General features: G+C 45.9%; 1 protein-coding gene across 3 annotated transcripts in view; it reads left to right on the top strand.

The window, feature by feature from the left end:
- Positions 1-26312, top strand: part of LOC138526378 (protein-lysine methyltransferase METTL21E-like) — a 208566-nt gene that overhangs the window by 14983 nt on the left and 167271 nt on the right. For all 3 annotated transcript variants that reach the window (XM_069637051.1, XM_069637053.1, XM_069637052.1), the window contains exon 2: positions 21996-22076. In XM_069637051.1, the coding sequence (XP_069493152.1) occupies positions 22013-22076 (64 nt within the window). In that variant the 5' untranslated portion in view covers positions 21996-22012. The remainder of the gene's footprint in view (positions 1-21995; positions 22077-26312) is intronic.

The following is a 26312-nucleotide window of genomic DNA, read 5'->3' as shown; positions in this document are numbered from 1 at the left end:
CAGAGGGAGACCCCGGCCTGGACGAGACCACCCCTTCCCCGTAAGAGATCCTGGAAGGGTGGAACCGGAAGCCCCGTAAGAGGGGGCGAACCAGAATGAAAGATGAGTGGGCGATGATCCTACACCAGAGGAGCATCAAGGATCACAGCTATGCAGTGACACGCTGTTCCTCGAACTGGCTCACTGCTGTGTGGAATGCTCCAACACGAGAAACCCAACCACATGGCGCTGGAACTGGGGCAGACTGTTTCTCTTCCCTGTTGTTCCTGACTTTAGTAACAGTTTGACCTGACTCCCTAAGATTTGGTGGATCAGCGATGTTCGGGCGACGGGTACTTCAAGTTGGGTTGGAGAATAGGGAGGGGGGGAGGAGGGGAAATTTTTCATGATGTTTTGTTAGTTCGGGACTATATCATGCTCAAAAACCAACCCAAACACAACCCTCTACACATTATACCCTGCAGCACCATGTATCGGGATCCTACTCCCGCAAGACATACCAATGGGAGGTAGCTCTCCCGACTAAGGCATCCTTCAAGCCCTCCAACAAGAGTTTTAGATGTCACAAACACAAACCCACTCACCACCGGCTGACCGCCCCAGATCCCTCAAGCTGCCCCCTGGAATGTGAATGGAATGGGCTCTGGCATTAAGAGACGCCTGATTAGGCAATTGCTAAATAGACACTCTCCCGACGTGGCCCTACTATCTGAGACACACCTAGCGGGAACACACTGCACCCTCTTCCAGAGAACCAACTGCCGGACCGCATTCCATGCGGGGTATACAATGAGATCCAGGGGCACCCTTACTCTTATACACAAAAGACTCCCGTTCTCCCCACAGGTCGTGGAACAGGACCCGCGAGGTCGCTATGTACTCATCCTGGGTTCGCTCTGGGGAGAAACACTGGCCATTGTGTCGATATATTCCCCGCCAAGATTGGGCCAGGATTTATTGGATGACCTAACCACTCTCATGGGGGAAACACCAGTCAGACCGGTGGATACTGGGGGGAGACTTTAATGATGTTATGTGCAATACCATAGATCGTACCCACCTCAGAGGGCGCAACCCGGATACTCCCACAAAACTCTCTAACTTTGTGTCTGCCCTGGGCCTCCGCGATGTGTAGTGGGAATTACAGCCCCAAAACAGAGGTTATTCATTCCACTCAGGTGTCCATGGCTCCCTCTCTAGACTTGACTACCTCTTCCTCCCGAACACAGACCTACATAGGGCGATATCCGCAGAGTTCCTCCCTCGTGGAATCTCGGACCACTCCCCCCTAATAATAGAAATACGAACGCATGCCATGACCCCTCCTAGAACATGGAGACTAAACAACTACCACCTCAGATTCCCCAAACTGGTTGACCGCCTCACAGAGGTGTCCGATGAATATTTCGATATAAATGAACCGGCTGTGGATGACCCAGTAATGGTGTGGGAGGCTTATAAAACAGTGCTGCGTGGGGAAATCATTTCCTGGGTAGCGAATAAAAAGAGAGAGAGACTCCAAAAAATAGTAGAGGCAGAGGGTGAATTGATCCAGGCCGAAAACACACATTTGTTCTTGACCCTACCCCGCAGACCCGAAGGTCCCTCAAATTAGCCACAGAGAGCCTCAGAAATATCATGCTGGATAATGCCAAACAAGCCCACTGGGATTCCAGAGCGAGGATATACGAATTGGGGGACAAAGCAGGCAAAATGCTGGCCTGGCTTGAGAGAAGGGATGAGGGGAGATGCCATGTCCGGGAAATCGTTGCCCCGAGTAATGTAAGGTACCAGACGGCTGCCGAAATAGAAGAGGCCTTTGCCCAATTTTATGCGAACTATACCGAGCCCCGATATCACCACTCGACCCGACTCTGCTAGACGAAGTAACACTCCCATCATTGACAGCACAACAACGTGCGGGACTAGACTCCAATCTCTCTGAATCCAAAATAGCCAAAGCCCTAGCGGAACTCCAAACAGGGAAAACACCAGGCCCTAATGGATTCCCGGCCGCAACCTGGCAAAAGCTTGGAGGGAACAAAATAGCAACCCCCCCTACAAAATGCTCCTTAGCGCCCGCGACCAAGGCACCCTCCCACCAGACCTATGTAAAGCCACCATTGTGGTCATTCCCAAACCTGATAAACCCCCGGAACTGTGCGCCTCTTACAGGCCTATCTCACTAATTAATAGTGAAGCCAAGGTCCTCGCCAAGCTCCTAGCCAACCGACTGCAGCCAGTAGCCCACACCCTGATCCACCCGGATCAATGTGGCTTCATGCCACACAAGTCAACTTGAATGAATCTGCGTCGGCTCCACTTGGCGCTAGAACGGGCCCCGGTCATCGATACCCCTCTCGCCCTATTGGCAATAGATTTCGAAAAGGCCTTCGACTCGGTCAGGTGGGACTGCCTCTGGGAAATCATGAGGCGTATGGGGTTTGGCGATGGCTTCTTGGGATGGGTAAAATTACTCTACACTAGCATTCAAGCGGAGGTCAGGGTGAATGGTTGGCCTTCCCGGTCCTTCCCTCTGGGAAAGGGCACGAGACAGGGTTGCCCCCTCTATCCCCTTCTCTTTGCCCTGGCAATCGAGTCTCTTGCCCTTTGGCTCTGCCAAAATGTTGCCTGGACAGGATTCAGATAGCCTGAAGGACATGAGGACCGAGTCGTGTTGTACGCAGATGATCTCCTGATATATCTGGGGGACCCAGCCCGATCCTGCCCCAGGGTGACACAAATGCTTATCTGATTCAGAGAATTTAGGGGGCTTAAAATTAATTGGGGGAAATCATTCTCTTCCCGGTGAAAGGCAATGCGCAGGTCAACCCCCAGGAATGCCTGTACCGAATGGAACCGCAAGGTTTTCGATATTAGGGATCTGGGTGACATCAAACCTGACTGAATATACAACACACAACATTCAACCGGTCCTTGATCGTTTTGTCAGTGACGTCCACCATTGGACGCTTCTCCCCCTTACACCCATGGGAAGAGCCGCACTTTTTAAGATGATGACTCTCCCAAGGTTTCTCTGTGTCTTACAGAATGCCCCATTAAAGATCCCAGAGTCCGCCTTTAAACGGGTTGAAACCCTCTTTCGGGAACTCATATGGGGTGGAGGATAGCGCTAACTACACTCCAAAGATCGATCTGGGAGGGTGGGATTGGGGCCCCCCGCCTCCAAAACTATTATTGGGCTTCACAACTGGCAGTGGTCAACGACCTGCTTCACGGAGACAGGGAACTCCCCCACATTAGGGCTGAGGTTGCCGCCATGCATGGCACGGACCCATGGCAACTACTATACCAAACCCTCCCGAGACCCCCCCCACCAACGACTATGACTCATACTGTTGCTGTCTGGAAGCAGGCGCACAGATTCGTAGGGTGGGAAAACAGCGTAATCACGGCACAACCGCTGTGGAGAATGGCAATCTGCCCGAGATAAAGAAACTTCATCCGTGGCCCCGATGGGTAAGGACCGGGATTCTGAGAGTTGAAAATATTCTTGAGGAGGGGGAACTAGCCTCGTTTGAAGCCATCCAGCAAAAATTCCAACTCCCGGGCACCGAGCGATACTACTATGTACAACTGGCCCACGCCCTAAGAAACCATATACCCGTAGGTGCCTATATCCCAGACTACACCCCAATAGAGCCCAACATGCTACCAGCTTTCATCCCCGCCAAATGCACCTCCATCCTATATAATGCTATCGCATCCTTTGCTACGCCTGAACTCACGACCTTAAAGGCCAAATGGGAGGTGGATCTAGGGGAGATAGATCCAGAAGACTGGATCCAAGCACTAATGCATCCAAGGGAAGTGGCCATCTCCTCCAGGTTTAGGCTGGTCCAATTAAAGATCCTGCATAGGGTCTATTACCCTAGAACGATACTATATAGGTGGCAGAGAGCCTCAAACCCGAACTGTCTCCGATGCAGAGAGGAAGAGGGGACCTTCTTTCACATTCTGTGGGCATGCCCCCGAATCCGCACTTTATGGAATGAATGCTGCACTGAATTTAACAATGTCCTTACGTGCCGCATACCACTGGACCCAAAGATCCTCATTTTGGGTGTTCCGGATGAGATTGCTCTTAATAAATGGGAAAGGCTGCTTCTGAACACGGCAGCGGGACTGATGAAGCGCAATATAGCGCAAAAGTGGGGAGCCCCGGAGTCCCCAACAATGGGCAATGGACATATGTGCAAGGATAGAACACAGAATATAAACTGCCACAGGCTGCCCTGCTAAAGCGGACAAGATATGGGGAAGGTGGGAGGAGGAAGGACCTTAGATCCTGCAGCGGGGGGGGATACGGTTTAATTGCACTAATGACTTGGGGAAATGTTATGGGTGGTTGATAATGACTCTGCTGATGATTGAACCTTGAAAGGACATGCTAGTCCCTACATGTTGTTGTTTTGATGTGATGTAAAACAATAAAAAATGTTTTATCAACAAACAAAAAAATCCCCATGGGGTCCTATGGACTTCAGAAATGGGACATTACCACCACTTGTAATCCCGTGGTAACTCCACAGGACAAAGTGGTGGTAATGGTTATTGCATTTGGTGGTATTTCAGCAGATTTACCACCAAAATATTGCCAAACTTGTAATAAGGTCCTTTGTTTCTACCCTTTATGTGTCTTGTCTTCGACCCCTTCCTAACCCTGTCTCTGGAAAGCTGAACGCGGCTCAGTATTGTGGGTAGTGGAACAGGGCACATAGACTGTGAATCACCAATCATCTGGATAAAGATTCGACCAACACCTGCTGGTGTCACTAACATTTCTGTAAGAGGGGGTAGCAGATGCGTGTATCACAATTCGAACCTCTGGATAGATGCTATAAAGTGGTCAGCTTTGAACTGATCCAAGCCTGCCAGCCTCAGGACACTGTAGCGCCCCGGCACAGACGGAATCGGGTACGGACCTGGTTCTGCAAGTCACACCCCTATGAGAATGAGTTCAGGTTAGTCCAGAGAAGTGCCATTTCCTCCTAAAGGAAGTCCAGCTCCCTTTATGGTGCACACACTACTCGCCCAAAGCCTATACATTCCTGTATAAATGGCCTGATTATACACAGAATGAGTAACCTAGACACTTCCTTCAGGAAGGCACATTTTATTTAGACAAAATAATGATCCTGTGCAAGGCTCTAGAGAAGGAATGTGCACAAGTACACCAACAGCAATGGGATATCTTTCTAGACTGGTACACTAAAGTCACCATAAGACAGTCTGAATTGAAGACCTGAGCCCTTTAAGATACCCAAGAGAAGCTCCAGGAGCAAGTTAAGACACTAAAGACTGAGTACTCCATCCTACAGTTCTCTGCCCATATAATTCGGGAATAATCACTTATATCCTGTCATCCAAGGGGTGCCTGCCTTGAAGGAATCCCCTGATGATATTCTGGACTCTTAAAATCCAGCCATTTTGAATCCTGCTCCAGAGCTAGGTAGCCCTGTGTCCACTGCTAGCCTGGATTCCGCCCAACCGCTGTCCTATCTGCAGTCCTCCCCAATGAGTCCCATGACTAGCCCAGTCTCAGCCGTGCTGCAAGCTCAGATCTCCTAACTCTACCAGTCACCATCTTCGACTATCTTCCGCACCTCTGGTCTGAATGGGTGCCCAAGTTCCTCCGCAACTACCAGCACTGGTGCATTCCCGCTTAGGCTGCTCTCTGGAGGAAGGGATATCATAGTTATGATAAACGCACTATGGAGAGCCACCGACCTATTTCATATTGTGCAAAAGTTCCCAAAGACACAAGAAGACCCTGTCAAGTACCAAGAAGAACTACAGGTCATCATACACTGCTACCGTCCCATGTGTACAGATCTAAACTATTTGCGGTGAGCAGCCCTTCCTAATGGCACATGTACAATGCTAAAACAGTGTTGCAACTGGTCAGATTAAGAACCCCCTTCCTATGGGTTAAAGGCTTCTACTAGTACAGACAATTACTGAAATCTTTCCCCAGAAGACTGATTGGGGGGAAATAAACACCTGTAAACAGGTGAAGGGTAAAAATCCAGCGGATTATCTTCAGCATCTGAAACAATGTTTTGAACAGTATTCTGTACTCATGAATACAGCAGTTTTAGTGCCTCCGGCTGTGGTGTCAGTTTGTTATGGGTTTACAACCAAAAGTGGCGGAAGGGATTAAATCCGTCCTCCCAGGTTAAGAGGGAAAATATTTGACTGAGGTGCTGCTCACTGCGTAACATTTCCATAAAAAAGTAGAGAGACAAAGAGAGTACGGAGGTGAAGCCCATGGCACTTCAGATACAGCAGTTACAGCCTCCCCAGGGAAGGGAAGGGTTCTGGCCCATGCCATGTGGGCAGGGGCAGAGGTGGGAAACGTGACAAGGTGCCACATGAACAGGGCCAGGGAGAGGGTATTGAGAGATATCCTACAAATGCATATAGTGACCAGTGCAACTACTGTAAGGGGTTTGGACACTAGAAAGCCAAATCGGCCTCAGTATGATGGTAGAGCCAGGCAGCCAAACACACTGATTGGAGTGGCTGGCCCCCCGCCTCCACCACCATCTCCACAGAATGCACATTAGGATTGCCAAGGGGTTCTGGAACTTGTTGCACCACTCATACCGCTTAATGCTGCTGCTACCTATGTTGATTGTACTATCGCTGATCAAAAGGTTTCATGTTTGGTTGACACGAGCATTGCACTAAGCTCTAAGAAAAAGTCTTCTGAATTTCTGCAAATTGTGCAGTCTGATGAAATTGGCTTTGCTGTTGGTATTGGAGGTACGCCGATACCTCACCTTGTGTCTCCCCTGCTTATGGTCACGTTGGGTCCTATTTCAGACAACCATGTTTTTTTGTTGAGTACTTTTAATTTGTACTAGATTTGTTATGTAAACTGAGTTGTTCCATTTATTGCTCCCCCGATGGTGTATTTATTGACCTCTCTGCCCACATGGAACATGAGGTTTTGGCTGTGCTACAGGAGATTCCCCATTCAAACGCTGGTGACCAAGCCACTGCTCCCTGGCTGCAGCAGGGAGTGATGGATCAAGTTCCTGCAAAATTATGGTCCACTCAAGCAAATGAAGCTGGTTATATATTTAATGGCATGCTAGTCAAGATCACTCTGAACCCAGCCAAACCTCTGCCATGTGTACCTCAGTTTCTCATATCTAGACAGGCAGAAGAAGGTATCCGCCCTGTAATAGAGTCCCTACTTGGAAGGGTATTATTGTGCCTACACAGAGCACTTGCAATACCCCGATTTTGCACACCAAGACGCCAGCTAAAGAGGTCTATCATTTCATAAAGGATCTGCAGGCTATTAATGCTGCTGTCCTGTCAGCCTTTCCGGTGGCCCTCAATCCAGCCACCACCCTATCTTGTAGCCGAGTGTCAGCCACCTATTTGACTGTTGTAGATTTGTGCTCAGCTTTTCTCTCCATTACAATCCACCAAGACCTCCATTATGATCCACACTGAAAGTCAGTATCTGTTTCCCTTTTCTCATAAATCCGTGCAGTAAATGTTCACATGTGTTCCTATGCAGTTTCCACAAGGGCTCTTTATACTTCCTGTCCCCCGGCCCCACTTCCTGTCGAAAGCACTCATGGTATGATGTTGTCATGATTTACATCATACCCTGCATTCCAAAGCCTAATCTCTACCCCAAAGGAAGTCTAAATGCCCACATGAGGGGTGGCCCGTTTTGAACCAGAGAATAGTGCTGTACCCAAATGAAGGCTCTGACGAAAGTTGGGTCGCTGAGCATTAGTACAAAAGAAACTACTGCCCCTGAGCACCTGACAGGCTTACTATTAGACAGCAGTAATGTCGTGGGTCTTCCTTTAGAGAAATCAATGTATTGATGCTTATTACCCTTCTATGTGTAACAAAAACATCAAAGGCTGTACATGTTTACCCACACAGTTATTATCACTAAATCAACAAGTGTTTGTACTTGTAAAATACTGTCTTTTAAACTCATAAGAAGAAACACATTAATAATGCGTTCCCTCTATAATAGTCAAGCAATATACAGTAGCTGTTATAAGCAATAAAGTGGTTAACTGGGTACCTAGCATCCGACTTTTCTATGCACTTCTAAAATGTCAAAACTACCTACAACCAATCGTGTGTGTGTGTGTGTGTGTGTGTGTGTACACACGCGGGCACGTGCATGCATGTGTGTGTGCCACTGTGGATGTGTGTGTGTCCCTCCATTGTGGCCCAGTAAAATGTAAACTAAGGCTCACAATTGTGTGGATTGTCAAGCCAAGCGACAGGTGAGGTTATACGACCAATCTCTGGATAACCCATTAAGTGGAAAGGGTTAGAAACTTGGTAAAAACGTCCATGTCTTCGATGGGCAGTTAACCAAGAACAACCTAAAATCGATATATAGCCATAGATCAAAAGGTTCAAATGTAAAGCAATTTAAATCCTCCTGTAAGGAATCCTCTTGCCCTTTCTCTGTGCAGTTATGGCTTCCCTTATCCTGGCCAAAGAAGTACGAGGGACAACACAGGTTGTATTTGGACACTGTGCCAAAACTCGTTACTCACTAAACTCGGTGTTTCACCAGCACAGGAAAGGTTGAAAGTCTAATCTAATATGCACTGATGTCTCTTAATGGTGCTCCCATGGAAAAGAAAAATGCATGTTGAAAAATGTATAAAAATTGCTTATTTCAGCCCCCACAATATTGACAAATTAGAGTTTGGAAACATTGGCAAAGTTCCAGTTTTTAACCCCATGAGCAGTTTACTGTCCAAGGGTCAAGGCATCTTAAAGCTTTTTACTACTTGTTTCCAAGACAGTCCAGCTTTGTAATTTAGCCTTTCCTCCAAATTATTGAAGTAATCACTAAAAATCAGAATTTGGAAAATTGCCAATTTTTAGGCTCATTAGACTAGAATTACAGTCTTAGCTTTGTCATTTAATCTGCTTGCTTTCTGACCCAGGAGGTTTAAAATCATGCAGGATAGTGGTCCTCCAGGCACTGCCACCTGTTGGTCCACAGTGTTGCAGCCACTGGGGAACTTTCAGAAGAGCACCCTGGCCTGCTGCAACGGCTGGTTTATAAAGGATTAGTCCCTCCCATTTCCTTGTTAGCCAATCCTACGTAACCGATTATGTCATTCATGTATGAAGTAAAAACTGCCAATTCTGCTTGTTTACATTTGAAATGAAGCTAACCTGTCTCTAACAACAACATACATATAAAATGACATGTTTTGTAACAAGGAGGACCACTGCCAAAAAGTACGGGATGTCAGTGTTGATCACCTTCAGACTGTCTGCCATCTGCCCTTGCATATATCCAGCAATTCCTAGGCATTCTCATCACTGGTGTCCTCAACTAAGTCAGACGATAAGGAAATGGCCTGTTTGTGTTTGTTGGAGCCTGGACGGGGTCAAGGGCTGAAACCTTGCATCTACAAGATCGCGCAGACCTTACAATGTGTGTATACAGTCACAGTCCATTTCCACACTTATTAGGACAAAGGCCCACAAACGCTCATGGTTCCAACTTGCTTCAAATCCTCTCAATCTCGCCTCACCCCGTTGCAATCACGCCATCTCTACCACACTGCATCTTGTGACCTAATGCTCATTGATGCACACTCGACCATACTGCCAACATCACCAGCCTCATAATCACGCACAAAATGGATACCATTTTTTATCATAAACGCATGTCTCTCAACCATGTTTTTGAGGTCTTCATTCCACACAGGTACAGCATCCAACATGTTGGCTGCATAGGAAGCCATTAGGAGGCGTGGTAGTCATCCACAATCGGACTGGATCTGTACCATGCTCAGCCAAACATCATGAGCTCTTTAGTGCTTCTGACATTCCATCTTCCACTCTTCTGCTAGCACATAGACTGCCAAATTCCATCTGATCTACAGGCCACCTCACATACATGGGTAATTTATCTGACATTTCGAACCTCATCAACTCAGAATCAGTTGCAAATTCAACAAACAGCCTTGGAAACTTTAATCTGCCATGGACTCAAGCCACTAAAAGCACCAGTGAGGCTCTCCCCCTCTCATGGATTTAAAACACATACTAAACCCCACCCATATCAGAGGAAACATACTTGACATGTTCTTCTCACCATCACACTGATACAATGTCTTAACCTTATTCCACTTGACTGGACAGACCATGATGCCATCCTCACCCTCATTCCCCATACCCTTGCGTCCAACAAAGGTAAGGGTAAGACCACTATGTTCTCGAGTTGCTCCCTTAAGGTCCTACCTTTGGTAGTTCTAGAACGCACAAACTAGCTACTTTAACTGGCTTTACCGCACTTGACATTGGAGCTCTCTTATTAACCCTCAACTAAGCCAAAATGGAACTGGTTGACACACATGCACGCTTGAAACTTCGGTTTTAAACCCTCAGCCCACTGGTATATGGAATAACTAAGCAACAACAAGCCCACCATCTGATCACTTGAAAAACGCTGGCATAAAATGCAGTGGAATGAAGACCTCCTGACCCTCACGGCCACATGCAGTATGTGCCAGTCTTTCATAACCAATGCCAAAACTGGGCGAGCTTGAGAGGAGCAGCCAAGGAGGCTGATAGTTTGAAGATGATCTGTGGGTTTAGACAGAAGATTCTGGTGACCCCCCGCTGATGGGCAGGAGTGCGCTCCAGATACCAGTGCTCTCCGCTTTGCGCTGCCTGCTGCAATGAAGGCACTCCAGCTTCTGTGCGGCATGCAACAGGAACCTGGAAATAGATAAACTTCCTGGCTCCTTCATATGCATGGTAGAGTCCGAGCGCCTCCATCACGCTACCGCTTAGGCTTGGCTGTGCGGGAAGGCACAGGAGCACACACTCACACTTTCAGCCCTGCAGTACCCCAGCCTGTATCCTCAATGGGCTAGTCAAGGCTTAGGCTGGTGAAGCAAACACCCCCGGCCTTGGATGGCTCAGTGGGCATGCATGCTGGTACTACTGAACTGTCAAAGGGAAAACATATTTCATTTAACAGTTCCGTTAAAGTCGGCCCAGGTGTGCTTTTCTGCAGCTAAGGGAGTGCTTATTGTTTTCACTAGAGTAGCTTGGCTCATCCATAATGATTAGTGGGTCGATGCCCCGTCACCCATTATGGATGAGCCACCCCTGCCCACAACTTTCCAACACAATCAGCATTTAGCCAAGCAGAGCCATGTTCCTTCACATCCCTGAGCTCATTATCCTTTCTGAAGGAAAGAGATGTCAGGAGATCTTGTGTGAGAGTGTCATACTGGTAGGGAGGAGGAGGAGAGGGAAGTGGAGGACCACCACACCAGGATCAGAACTGTCACAAAGGCACTTCACCTTGAAAACAGGCAGTATAGCTGTACAGTGTTAGTGGAACCTTGTAGGCCCCCATTGCCAATTGCACAATATGAATGATTGTGTTCATGTCTAGGCAATGCAAGGAGAACAATTGTTGTCTTGTGACTTCCCATTCGGATTTCAAGACTCGCGGGATGGGTTGCTGATGATTATTCGTGCAAGGAACACACTTGGCAATAATTACAATGACTGCTGACAAATGATGACCTTGGGTAAAATTTCTTAACACCCACCTTTTTATTTACATACCTCTTTTGTAATACCACAGTTGACCCACAACATGCACCTATATCCATCACCCATTCCCACTAAACAATCGCACACCCCTCTACACACACCGTCCTCCCACTCCATTATCCCCAGCATACCTCTGCACCCACCACCTTCTCCCACTACGCACTACCCGACCTATTCTTCCACCCACTATCTATTCCACTTCACAATCCCTAAAATAACCCACCCTCTCCCACTACTCGCATCTCAACATACTCCTCCACCCACTGCACTCTCTGACAACACAGTTCTCCACTACCGAATTTTCACTAAACAATACCCAACATACCCTTCCATCCATTACTCGCTCCCACATAACTATTAGTGTTCAATCCTTAAGGCCAACTCTTGTTGTATGACCAGGTGGGCTGAAGTCAGGGGTTTGGGGGTGCAGACAAACTGGTTGACTGTCATTTGAAGATAATTGCCAGAGGGACTTGTGTGGGTGTGGCAGAGATAATTGGTGTCAACCCACTACCTCCCATAGGTTGCCGATGGATCAGAGAGTCCTCAACTCTGTTCAGTATTCTAGATATCAAAGCCATGTGCTGTTTCCTCTCTTGCCTCCTGACCTGTTGACTGTCCATGGAGATGGCCTTTGCAAGGCCACTGATTGAGTCACAAGCCAAGAGCTTCATGGTCCCACTTTCTCAGTCTGCTGCACGCTTGCATTATGAAGGTCCTCCTGGACGTTTACTTGCCTGCTGAACAGTAACACCTGACTGTATAGATGTTGTCCCATGGCTTGCAGCCCTGCACAATCGCATAAAGTTGGGTGCACCAAGATATGTTCCCAGCCACACCCTGGCCCTTGTCTGTTGGAGGGTGTTTGAAAGAGGTTAGCAGCTCTTCCTGTGGCACCCTCATCATCAATATCAGTGTCATCCTGTTGATAAGAAACAGCCACTGTCATCAGCGGGAGAATATCTAGCCTAAATTTAGTAAACAGAGCTATCACCTCAGGGCAAGAAATTAAATCCATGTAACCTTCTAGACTCTGAATCATCTTAATATCAAAATTCCAGGGTTTCAACAAGCCATCTCCAGTACCTCACTTTCCACATAGTGCCAGAACTGTCATTTCAAGACACTGATATCTCCTTTTTGAACTGAATTGAGATCCTCCCATGCTAAATGCAGATTTAGTTTTTGTCCAAACCCTAATATGTAAAGACATAGCTCCCCTCCGCTGTCTCACAGTTTCCAGATGGAGCTTATAAACTGAGGGTCTAAGGTCTACCCAGATTCTGAACCATAGGAGTGGGGGCTTTAGGGCCTCCACACAATCAATGGCAAGAACCCTGGCTTCCTCTTTCACTTATAGGAAGTGCACACTGGGATAAGGAGGAGGAACTTTAAAAATCTATTTTCATTGATCACGCCATGGGACCATGGAGTCACATTTGTATGACTCCACAGCTCACTACTATGATCAGGCCTGGGGGCTGCATTATGTTTCAGATATCTGTGAAAATGTAGAGAAAAAAAAACAAATGGAGAAATCTCGGTCTTGGGGTGATAGCTCAGGGGCAACGTGCTTGCCTTGGAAGCAAGACGACACGGAGCAACAAAGGTTCGATCCCCGGGTCAGCGCTTAGAAACCTCTGGGTATTAAGCACGTTATAAATAACCTCTCATATCATATCATATACCTAATTATTTTGACTGAAAAACGAACATTATTTTTTGCTTTTTTAACTTCTTTTTTTAATAATGTGGGGGGAATCCCCCACCACCCCTGACCCCCTACCCTAACGTATACCCTTACCCCTCCCCCACCTATTATTTACTATACATATACTAAAATACCTGCAATTCTCGGTAGAAAAATACAGTAATTTGTCCTGGTGCAAATAAATGTAAGGATCCTAGGCAACAGTGAAAGCAGAGTACTACCCTAGCCATCTGAGCCACCGTAAGTGGTTTTTTTGGCATTTGATTGCTCCATGAACCATAAAAGGGACAACCTCCACCTGATATTCCCCAACGTAGATCCTATGCTTCAGTAGGCAAGAAGACCCCAAAACCATCCGTTCGATCTTAGCTACAGTCATGGCCAGGCCATTGTGAGCACAATAGTCTTAAAAGCACCACAGCAATTTAGTCATACCATTTTCAACGATGGCCAAGATCAGTGCATCATCAGCAAAAAGCAAGATCAGCACACTGCTCCCCCACCTCCAGCTTTTTAGGAACATCTGAACCTGCCCTCCAGAGCCAACCCACTGCATCATTTAGAAATAAATTAAACAAGGTGTGCATAAGAAAGCAACCTTGTAGAACAACCTGCCACATTGGGAAGTCTTCCGTGATCTCCCCATTTGTCCAGTACCTCACGCGCCCAATTATATCCCCCTTCTGTACAATACAAGATTCATGCCAAAACAACCTTCCTGAAAATCTTGCATGTTTGATCAATTTAAGATACAGGCCTGCAGTTAACCTGGACAGAACACTCCCCCATCTTAAAAATAGGAACTTATGTTGGGCAGTTTTCAAGATGGGATAAAATTGAATAAAAATACTTTGCTAGGAGGGGATGACAGATTACAGGATCTGCAATCGATTCTGGGACTATATCCTCAACCTCGCCTCCAACCCCCTAGTAAACAAACTACAGAAAGCTTGAACATCTTTCTGGTTAATTGCCTCAAATAACTCTTCCCATGCTCATCTAAATCTTTCGGCTGTCCTCTTCTGCACCAACTTTGTATATACCTTATGCAAGGCCTTGATCTAGTGAAGCAGCTCTTTACGGCGCTCCCCTCAATGAGATGTCCCCAGGGCATTGACCAGCACTTGCTTCATCTTACCACATTCCTGTTTGTAGCAACCTAGATTACTTACCCACCCTGTGATAGGTTAAATCTTAAAGCCTTTTTTGGCACCTCCAACGTTGTCTCTGTTTGCTAATATTTGCTTGAAAGATTCTATTATTGCGTGACAGTAATTTGTTTGAGTCAGTATATTATCAATGTCAACCATATTTAGGATAGAATTACATTTTTATAGATTCTGCTGTCACATTTTATGGGACCCTTAAGCTTTTTGCTTTTGGTTTTCTTGGATCTTTGGCAGAAGTTTTTACAGCAATAATAGCCAATGTGCCAGCATGAAAGCCATTGCAGTGTACTGGTGCATTTTATTTATTTTTTTTCTCTACCATTTTGTTTCGCTCCATCCCTTTTTTTGTGGAATCCATGAAGTAGACCTAGAACAGCTGTTGTGCCTACATGGGCTCACGCTAAGCCCATCTGTTAACCTCTTTAGTGATATGGGCAGGTTTAGGCTGGTCCCTTGACCAAGATAGCCCAATACACAAACTGTATGGGTGTACCAGAATGTGTTTAGGACCTGGCTTAGGCCATCCCATAAGTGAATGTGTATATATCGCCGATGGCCCGTGCATTCCTCAATTATGCTGGTAACTGGATTGAATTGCTGGAGGATTTGTCACAAAGCAGGGCTACTGAATTTCAAAAACAGATATTGCAATACTGGCAGAATCCTGGTTCCTTTGTTACTTGCTCCAGTATTATCCTTTGCCTGCAGTACAACCTTAAGGGGCTGTATCACATATTCTACCTTGTCCTCCACACTTATGAACTGGATGTCCTGTGCTGGGGCTGTTTCTGTGCTGTTTTACTGCCTTCTTCCCATGTTACCCTGGTGGACTCAGTGCCTCGAGGTAGGTGGCCACCATCATCCAGAAGGGTGTTGGGACAACAGTGTCTTAGCCCATCTCAGCTCTTCATCTAGGCTGTCCTGGATAACCTGTCCTGTTGCCCCATTGTGGGAATATCGTCTGCTGGCCTGGTGCTCCGTTTTGGCCTTCGAGCAATTTGGATCTGCTTGGCCAGGTTCCTACGCTTTCGTGGTGCCTTTTTTCACTTTTGCTCCTGTCTGGTGGATCACCCTCCTGGGATGGCCAATTCTTCTTTTGGACCGTCTGGGTCATCGCTGGTCTGGGGTGGAAGTCTCTGCGTCCTGGATCCTGTAATTCGTCCTGTAAAAGAAGCTTTGTACAACCCAGTTGTTTTGCCGTTCATGAGTCAAGTTTTCCGAATGTGGCACCATGCATACTTGTCCCTGGGACCTGGGCTAGTGGGTTGTTCCTGAAATGTCATATAAGGAGCCCGCTGGGTCCTGTAACTGTGTGGGTCTGCAGGTCCTCCTCTACTATTGTTTGCCTTTAACTTCCAATGGTCTGAATTCTTCTTTGCTTCCTTCCTTCCTGGGTGTTCGCGATCTAAAATCTGGGACTGAAGGCTGTTAGAGGGAATCTCCTCTCATGTATGTCCCCTGGGGCTGGTTGCACCCTTATCCGCACCTGTGGGGTAACACATCGTCTTACTTGCTTTTTCCCCATAGCTGCAGCTCTGCCTATTGGATTTGTCCGTATAATTCCTATGGGAAACTTTTCAACAACTCTTAAACTCCACTCAAGGGACTTACACGAGTGCTGCCATTTTCCTGGGCCCCCCTTGGGTCCCTGGAATTTTCTACCAAGCGCTAGAATTGGATCTTGTAGCACTGATTTATTATGCATTTTAAAATCACTGCATCACACTCCTACCTATTGAAATGCACTAGGTTACTTTGTATAACTGCAGGTTATGTATGTACCTATTTGTTTCAAGAAGTGTAATGAGGCCATCTAGGTCTGATATTTTAAGCCTAATCCTGTTCTGAGTTTTGGTGGCCCACTGGGCATTGATGGGAAAGTGTTAGCCCCCACCCCCTTCCACTCCTGCTAGCTGCTGTAGATGGTATCTGGTATATGGTACATGTGTATTAACAATTCTAGAGGTTGTGGTGGGCTACTGCAACCATTAGTTTGTTGTCATTTTGGATCCTGTTCATGGCTATTTAAATGCATGTTATTATTGTCTAGGGTTCCTGTTTCTCAGAACCCTTTAGCCTTATATGAACTATGCTTACCACCCGATAATGGGCATGCATTTATTTTAGGAGTGGGCAGGGTGTGCCACAAGGCGTTACTGTTTTTATACATACACTGTGTTTTTGCTAGGAATCATGTTTAACCCAAAGTATTTATTTGAACCTCTGTGTAACTTTACAATAAACTGTTTAATTTTCAGTATACCAGTGTGATGTATCCTCTGAGGGTAACTATTGGGACCAATTGTACCTTACTGCCAACCTACTTCCTCCCTTGAATGAAGCTGACTGCTCTGCCATAGCTACCAGTTAAGCGAAATTGGGCTACCTTTTGGTTGAAACCCTGCCTTGCTTTTAGGTTGGGTGGCTTTACATTCCTCACCAGAGGTCTGTAGAAAACTATCTGTAAAATGCAGTATATCTCGATGGAGAATCAGAACAAGTTCTTCAAGACTTAGATTGGACCATTTCATCAAGCATCCCAACACACACATTGGTTGAATCACTTTTCCACTAACAGGAGCCACAGGGACAGATGGCGGTGCAAGTGACGCACACAAAGGATTATGATCATGCTTACCTTGTTTTTTGTACCCTACAATCTCTCATGATGCCCATGCACCAGTAGAAAATAATCCGTAATCTATCAAACTGTTCTCTTAGGGCTGTAGAACTTTGAATTTGCCAGATGTCCTGGGCTTTCTTAGGTCATCCTACATGAAACACATCAAGACCCACCAGATCCAAATATGCCCACTGCCTTAACATTCCCAAATTCAGACTCCAAAAATCAAGGGGAACCAGCTTCCCAGTTCTAGCTGCGAAAACGTGGAACGCCCTACACCCCGCGCTCAGAGTGGAACACTCCTTCCTAGCATTCCGATTCAAAGTAAAAGCATGGCTCTTATCATCGAACAACACTTCCTACATTTTCGCCATAGCATCCACCTCAGCTTGTATATTATTGTAAATATGTATAATGTATACTACTGTATCTTTCGATGATTGCAACCTGTAAAACCCAGCATTCATCATCGACTTCCTGCTATTTATTGTATATTAGCTCACCTACTATTGTACCATATCTGTATTTTGTTCCTTTACCGTCCTGTATAAATTGTCTGTAACACTCTAAGTCATGCGCCAAGCTATTCCCAGGGTTCAGCGCGCTATATAAGCAAATAAAATCAAATCAAATGATTCCCAACAACCTTTGGGCAAAGGATCTCGGCGATCGCCCCCGTTCTCCATCTGTGACCCAAGATACCTTATCCAATTCCCCATACATATGCCTGTTGAAATCCTCTATGACCAAAAAGACTTCATCTTTTAAAGGACCAACTCTTTCTTCTGTTCCCATGGACAGTAAAGTTAGTTTAGTAAAAACAACACAGATGCAATCCGCTCCCACCTCCGAGTTATATACGTTAAATATCACCAGGGTACCCGGGTATTCCCTTTCCTATAAAATCAGGTGCATAATGTGATCAGAAGATGAGGGAATCTGCCGGACAGTGAGTGGGAGATTGGCAGGAATTCATGTAGTAAAACCTCTCTTCACCCTTGCTTTCCTGAGGAGATAGATGGAGTATGATAATGTACTGCCTGCTGAAAGAACTATACAGCTCCCTATCCCCAGATTCTGGTTCAGCCTGGCAATGTTCAATGAGATGAAATGTACAGCTCCCAGGCCATTCCGATGGTTGCCCGGGGATAAGGGAAAATCTAAGTGGGTTGAATCATTCTCATCATTGATGTCTTCATCAATGTCATCGCCTACCGCCTTCTTGTGTCATCCTTTAGTTTTCTAGACATCTGATCTCTTTCAATACAAGTCATGACAGTGGGGAAGGACTCTGTGGTCAGTGTGTGCATTATAGATGCATACAGTGTGTTGCATGGTGTATTAGGTGTTTGGGAAAGGGCAGAACATGCAATTTCCGTCATTTGTATGAGATTCCTGTACTCAATTTCCACTGAAAACAAACACACCAATAGAAATGCCGCACTGGATAGCTATTCATAGGGTTGTGAATCATTTTGGTTGGGCACCCATCCAGAACTATCATTTAGCACAGCCAGACAAATACCACATCCACAACTGTGCACATAGTAAATGCTGATTAATACTACAAATGTAAAGTTCATAAATGGATAATCATCCATCTTCCAGCATGCGAGCATGGGATTGTGTATTGAACTCATGCATGTCACTGTTGTCTTGCTTCCAAGACGAGACTGTTGCCCCTCAGCTAGCCTCCCAGATATCCTCCCCATGAGCACTGCAACACCTGATAACAGAGTATACTGAGTTTATGAACCAACAAGATCTAAAGGTTAATGCAAAGAAATTGGCAATTCTCGTCTGCACAATGGGAAAGAAAAGAGGTAATAAATGCAACATGTATAGTAATAACAATGTAATTCCAAGAGTGACTTCTTTGATTATCCAGGAATACGCTTCTCCAGATGCTTAACGGGAAATGATCACTGTGATAAATCTGAGGATGTTGTCCCTTCTCCCCTAGTGGGAGACCTTTCCCATGGGGCCCGGGCGGTGCATCCACAGTACAATAATCCCACTGGGGGTGGTGTACCGAGGAAGGATCACATGGGGAAGGAATTCCCCTATGGTATTGGGGACGACTATTCTCTGGAGACACAGTATGCCCCTGCTGTAGCACCATCAACCCCTTCCCAACTAGTAAGCGCCCCCGTCTTAGCCAGAGCAGATATGTTCTATTGTCAATGAAGTCAGAATAATAAACTTGACAGGACTGAAATACCAACAAAGTACTTTGCATCAGAGTTTGAAAGAAGAACTGTGACAATTAGATGACCGGGATTCTGAGGATCACTTTGAAGGATCAACGTGAGTGGTCTAGTTTCTCTCGGCCTATAATTGGCCCAAACGAAAGCAAAAGACCAGTGTAGGAGTACAAAATGAACTCAACTGGGACACAGGGAGGAAACGATCCTCCAAGGAGGAACTGTGAGTGCCGTTCTCTGGGCAAGCGGGGGACAGCCAAATGGGAAACCGTGAACAGAGGAAAAAGAGAACGCGCACCAGATCCATACTGGAAGGGCCACTCGTGCTGCTGCCAAATGAAACTCTGGGCATCCTAGCATGTGGCAAAGCTTCTACAAGGACGGACGCACTGCCGGGCAGTGACAAAGGACCGCAAAGCCGCTGCAGACCCGCTGCTCACCCGAATGCCACTGGAGACTCGAGGAATAATGCAGCTGCTCAGTAACTTCTAGTACCTTCAACCAAGAAGCTAACGGGTATGTGGGTTACGGAAGAGGCGTTGGAGGTCTGGGGGAGCGAGAGAGTGAAGCGAAAATTTGGAGCAGGAGGCTCTGTGACCAAGAAAATAGACTGCGAGGAGGGGCCCCGCAGCCAAATCCCTTTAATAGAGAGAGGGAGACAAAAAGTTGAAACAAGAGGGTCTGGGACCCTGAAAAAGGGCTGAGAGTCGGGGACCCGCAGCCATTTGGGGATTTCCCTTAGAAAGTCTGAGAGAGATAATAGGGTCTGGACCCCGAGAATAATCGAGAGAGAGATCGTACATTTGGCAGTAGAGTGAACCAAATGAATACAACAATGAACTGTGAGTCTGGTATCTGCACCCAAATGAGAAACCAAGGATAAAAGGGTCTGGGACCTTACCCTTTGAAAGTCAGAGGAAGACAAAATGGTCTGGCACCCTGAGAATAATCGGAAGAAAGAAATTGTATGTTTGGCAGGAGAGTGAACCAAACCGACACGACAATGAAGTTTGAGTCCTGGACCTGCATCCATGTGAAAGGCAAAGGGTTAAACGAACAAGGAATAAGAGGGTCAGGGACCCTGTAGGAGAAAGAGAGACAGTTCTTGAGAGGGCAACGACTTGACAGGAGAGTAAACCAAGCTTTGTCTGTCTTTGCGAGCCTGGGAGACTCGCACCCATATCCAGAGGTTGAGAACAAGGGGAGCAAGGGCTTTGGAAGTGAAAAAGACATAATCCTTTGCTTGGTAGGAAAGTGTGCCAATCTGGTGCGATAAAAGAACTGTGACATTTACCTAACAGGATACGTGGCTAAGAAGTCCAAAAAGGGAATGAAAGTAGAAGAAGTCTAGGGGAAAGGAACACAATCCTAGCCTTGGAATTCTATATACTTATGAACATTGATTATTTCATGACTTTTTGCCCAAGAGACTGGGAACCTTTTCGTTCATTGGAACTATCACGAAAACTGTACTTTGAGAAGATATCCTTGCACAATTAGCTTGAGTTGTTAGTGTTAGGGACAGAAGTAGGCTTTTGGGACACAACACTGACAGACTTTTTGGTTTTGAAATCCTGACAGTTTCATTAGTTTTCTTATAGCCAGGGAAACTCATCTTAGCTTTAGGGACACAGGGGCACTTTTCCAGCCCTTTCTTGTTTAATAAAAGTCTGTACCCAAAAGTATGCCACCATTGTGTCCACGCCTTACTTCTGCACCCTTGCATTTCATAGACATGGAAGCCACCAGAATGAAACGAGACCTGAGTTGTATTACTCACTGCACCAAAATGGGTAAAGCTCAACTAAATGACATGATTCTAAATATCTACAATGCTAAAACCAAATCAATTGTAAGATATGGTGCCTCGCTTTGGGGATTCTCAAACCTGATCCTGCTCCAAACTGTAGAGAACGACTTTACCAAAAAAGTATTTGGACTTCCGAGATCACTGGCCAACTACGCAGCTCATACGGAATTGGGACTGGGTCTCTTAAGGGAGGAATTCTCACTTGAACCAGCCTTTCACTGGTTGCGTATTTGGTCCACCCGGAAGTAGATCTCACCCGTTTGCTAATTAGGAGTATCCCGAGTAGGGCCGGAGACAACACTATTTTAATCATCTACACATTTTAGAACTCACTACAACACTTTATTTAAAATAATATTTGAGTTGTTACAAGCAAGTTCAAAGTGAAAATATGGAGATTATGAAAAACAGTTGAATCGTAAACATTTGGTGTTTGTCACCATAAATTGGCAGGTTTATCTTTCCTGGCGTAATCCTGCACATGATAGAATATCAATTAGTAGGGATACAACTGTATCCCACTTAAAATGGTTACGGCAATATGGAAAGATACTACCGATGACAAATTTTGTCCATTCTGACCTGATATTAGTGAAGACCTAGGGCATTTCATTATTCTTTTCCCAGCCTATATACAAACTAGAAGAAGAGCTTTGTCCTTGCTTTTATGAGATGTTGGCTTTTATCTCGTGACGCAATGTCAGTCTTTGGTCTATGGGAACCCACAGCATTATAGGGCGATGTCAATAGGAGTTTAATGCTTTTTTAAATTCTAAGAAAAATAAATAGTATTGTAGGTTATGCTTACAGTCACCCAATGTGTCACTTTATGTTTAGAAATGTTTTCTTTTTGTCTTTGCAGGATCACCTCATTTTGCAATGGAAACAGTACCAGCACATTGTAGTCTGCAAACTGAATTATCAGGAAAGCAAGAGCCAGCAGGTAAGTTGAATTTCTTGTATTACTGCATTTGAATTGCAGTGTATTTAACGAACAAGTAATCTGTGAGAAAAGGTATGGTCATGTCGCCATATCTTGTGACTATTTACTTGCTTAAATCTATCATCCTCTTGAACGCATTAATTTTCAAAATCTCAAGAGAATACAGGTTTAAAAATAAAAGGCTGCAACCCTCTCTGTCCCACTAACTCAGAGGTCTTCAAACTGTGGGCCCACACCCCCAGAGGAGCTCAGCCACATTCCCGTGGTGGGTCCGAGAGCCCAGTCTGAACTTTTTTAAAAACGATTTTTTAAATATATTTTTAAAGGGGGGGAAATGGGCAGGGGCGGCTCACAGGGCCAGACTCGAGCATAAAACTGCCTTGGGCACCAATTTAAAAGTGGCCTACAGTTGTAAATGGCAATTCATTTCTTTACTGACAGGCTAAATAGTGCCCAATGTTTTTTTTGTTAAAATGTAAATAAATTGTGATATTTAATGAATATTTATTCGGCAGCAATGGTCAAAACTACTGCTGCACACTCCCTCAGCTGCTTTTTCTAGCTAAGGGAATGCTCCTCGGCTGGCTAACCTGTGAAAGGGAAACACTGTTTCCCTCTGAATTTTCAGTTCCCCAGCCGCACATGCTCACGGAGCCATGCAAAGCTGGGGGCTTTTTGCTTCGCCAGCCTTGCATAGCTCATTGGAAATGCTGGCTGGGGAACTGCATATCTGTAAGTGCAAGGGGGAGCTCCAGCGGCTCCTCGCATACAGGGACAGAGCATCCTGGAGCAGGGCGTTTCAGCACCTATGCGCAGGCTCCTGCACTCATGTGCAGGAACCAGGAAGCTCTTACTGTGGCAATAAGACCCGAGGTGGCGGGCCAATACCGCCCCAGGTAATGCCTGGGGCCGTAGTTATAGGCCCGAGCGTAGCGAGCCTCCGGCCGTGTGGAGGCTTGGAGCGGGGATGGCCACGCTCTGAGTCTCCACACGGCTGGAGGTTTCTATCGTCCCCCGCCGGAGACCGTGGGATAGAAGGTAAGTGGGGTGGGGAGGGAGGAGAGAGGAGGGAGGAAAGGCTTGGGGAAAAAAAAATCTTACCTGAATCCCCGTTTCGAGCCTCCTCATTGGCTGAGGGGCTGCCACGCCCCTCGCCGGGAACAGAGTAGCCGGCACGCACGGCGTGGACGGGAATACCGTGTGGTATGGCTCACAAAAAAGCCAATCACCACACAGTATTCCTGTTCAGACGTGCGTGCCGGGTACTAATTTCCGATTGCTGTTCATGATGCAGGCGCTGGAGCACTGTGGAGGAAACCTCAGGACCGGGGCAGAAGGTACGTTTATGTTCATGTATTTCTTCTTTAAATACGTGAATGAATTCGTGTATGCTTGGGTTATATCATATGAGTGTATGGTGATGGGTGCTCATGTGAATGATAGTGAATGTGTCTGTGTGTGTGTGTGTTTGCTTTGGTCAGTTGAGCTGATTTTGGCGAGTGGGGGTTGGGGGAAGGAGGTTTGTACAACAAAGGCTTTTTAAAATGCCTTTGTTGCACAATCCCCCTACCCACCTGCCAAAATCAGCTCTCCTTCTGAGGCACTGTGGAGCCCAGGGGACAGGGATGGGATCTTTTTAGTGGACATCTATCATAGATGGCCAGTAAAAAATATTGGTTCTACGTTATTTCACCGCGGTATTTTTCATCGCAGGTTTTTCCATCACTGTTTTTTTTTAGAAAAACTCATCGCTTTTTTTAATTTTTTTTTTATTATTTATTTATTTTTTTTTTGGGGGGGGGTTACCCACCCAAGCCCCACCTTTTTTTTTTTTATTCCCTTACACCCACAACCATATATTTAATGTTTTAACCCCCCCAAACAAAAAAAAACTGAGTTTTTTCGAAATAAAAACAGCGATGAAAAAACACGCGATGAAAAATACCGCGGTGAAATGCGTGTATACCAAAATATCATGCCTGCCCCCTGGGCCACAGGCGCCAATTGCAAACTGTTTGGCTTTTTACCCATTTATTTTTTGAAGTATGCTCTAAAATGCAACATTTTAACCCATTATTTAAAATAATTCCCTTTGACTGGTTTGGGCTCCCTCGCTACGCTCGCTCGCTATGGCATATATAAAAAAATTCACCAGCCGCCACTAGCCCTGGGACTGTGCTGGGAGGAAGGTGGAGGAGCCCAGGGACTGTGGTGGGAGCAGGATGGGCGGGAACCATGGGATAGTGGTGGGAGCAGGGTGGGGAGAGCCCAGGGTGTGTGTGAGTGGGTGGGGAGAGTCCAGGGACTGGGTAGGAGTGGGATGAAGGAGCCCAGAGACTGTGATGGGAGCAGGTGGGGGAGCCCAGGGACGGTACTTGGAGTAGGGTACGGTGACGGCGAGCAATAGTTCATAGCCCTTTGGACTTACTGTCCATTTGGCATTTTTGGGGGGCCCGGCCACCCCACATTTTGCCCCGGGAGCACCAGGCCTAAAAAGTTTGAAGACCACTGCTCTAACTACTCTGCATCCCTGTGATGGTCCCCATAGGCTAGTGTCTTGGTTCACCTTGCCAGCTCACCCTCTTATTGCTGTAGCCACAATTCAGCTTCAATCCAGGTCACAGTTTCATCACACCAACGGTACACCCATAAGGCTCCCCACCTCCCTGCCTGAAATCCTTTGATGGTCTGTGACCAGTGGCGCACAGACTGGTAGGGATGGGAGGGGCTTGCCCCCGCAGAGAGGATTTTACCACAGTCTGGGTCTTTTCCGCCAGCTACTGCCTCTGAAATAGCCTTCAGGGGGGCCGTGGGTGCGGGTGAAAGTGGCCCTGCTACTCCCCAATTAGGCTTTCTGGGTGGCAAATCCTTTTTCCCATTTGTCTTTGTTTCCAGCAATGTACCTCTAACCGGCAGCTGTTTAATTAATGGCTATAGCAAACATTGCAATCAATGTAAGGGTAGCGTTTCCTCTTAAAGGTCTCAGTGCTTATTAAGCATTATGACTGATTGATGTGCAACTATTGTGTACCAAACGTTGATTATAAGCATGTGGGGTTTATCACAAAGGCTTTTTTGTGCGTGTGTAAGTCTTGAACTTAGTCAAACCTGCTTGACAGCTTAAGGAGATCTCATGTTTTCCCTTGTCAGGTGTGAAATAATTGAACATTCCTGGTTCAATTATAGGCGTATCACAAAGAAAAACACGTGTTCAAAAATGTGTTTCTTTGCATGCATGTTTGTTCAAATGTGTGGTTATGAATGCATATATATTTGTTTTGCGTATGTGTTAATGTGTGTCAAGGCTAAAGGCACAGTTTGAAGGTACTAAGAGGAACATGATACAGAACTGGCGGCATCATGGGCATTGTTATGGGTCAGACGGAGGATGCAGACTCTTTAAGGACATTTTTCAACAAGGTTGATTAAATAATAATGTGAACGCTTAACTGTGTCTATGTGTATGGGGTATTCCTTACCTAAAGGAATAACTAAGATGCTTGTCAGTTGTCTTTCTCAATGTCCCCAAAAAAGATGACCACCGTCCAAAAACGACTACTATCTGACTATCACTATTAGAACAAAATAAAGGCAGGAGAATGACTCCCTTCTCCTGCGGGGTGCTTCCAGCACTTGTCTTCTTGATATATGCCTTTTCAATAGTCTTCAGCAACTCTTTTTATCAGTTCATGTAATTTTTTTCCTCAAATTATTACATGTATTCTGAATTTTTAGTGTGCCTTTACTTGCCTCAGATTGGTTTATCATAAAGGCTATTTTGACCTTCAGCTCCTTATATTCTTTCTTGCGTATCACCCACTCTTCTGCTTTTAACACAGGATTTGTTTCCCCTTCTCTCTAGGGAAGAGATTTATTCACTTTATTATATACTCCTTCTGGTATCTCTGTATCGCTATTTCTTTCATTCAAAACACTCAAGTTCATTTCTGTTGGCGTTAAAGCTTTCTCACTTTCATTCACCTCCCTTTTTGGGAATGTTACGATTCATTACTTTGCACTTGCACTATTCAGGTTTAACAAGGATACCACATTTCCATTCTCCTCCCCTTCAGGGATCAGTATTGTTCTCTTTACGCTATCACAGTTCGCATTCAACAAGGATATTTCACTTCCATTCAACTCTCCTTCAGAGAGCATTATTGTACTCCTTTTTGCTTGATCACAGTTGTGAGACAAGTTATTCGATTTGTGTAAGGCTCATCTGTAATCTTCACG

This window comes from Ambystoma mexicanum, chromosome 7p, assembly GCF_040938575.1.
Source record: "Ambystoma mexicanum isolate Mex_15411 chromosome 7p, UKY_AmexF1_1, whole genome shotgun sequence".
NCBI classification, from domain to species: Eukaryota; Metazoa; Chordata; class Amphibia; order Caudata; family Ambystomatidae; genus Ambystoma; species Ambystoma mexicanum.
This window is presented reverse-complemented; position numbering and strand designations above follow the sequence as displayed.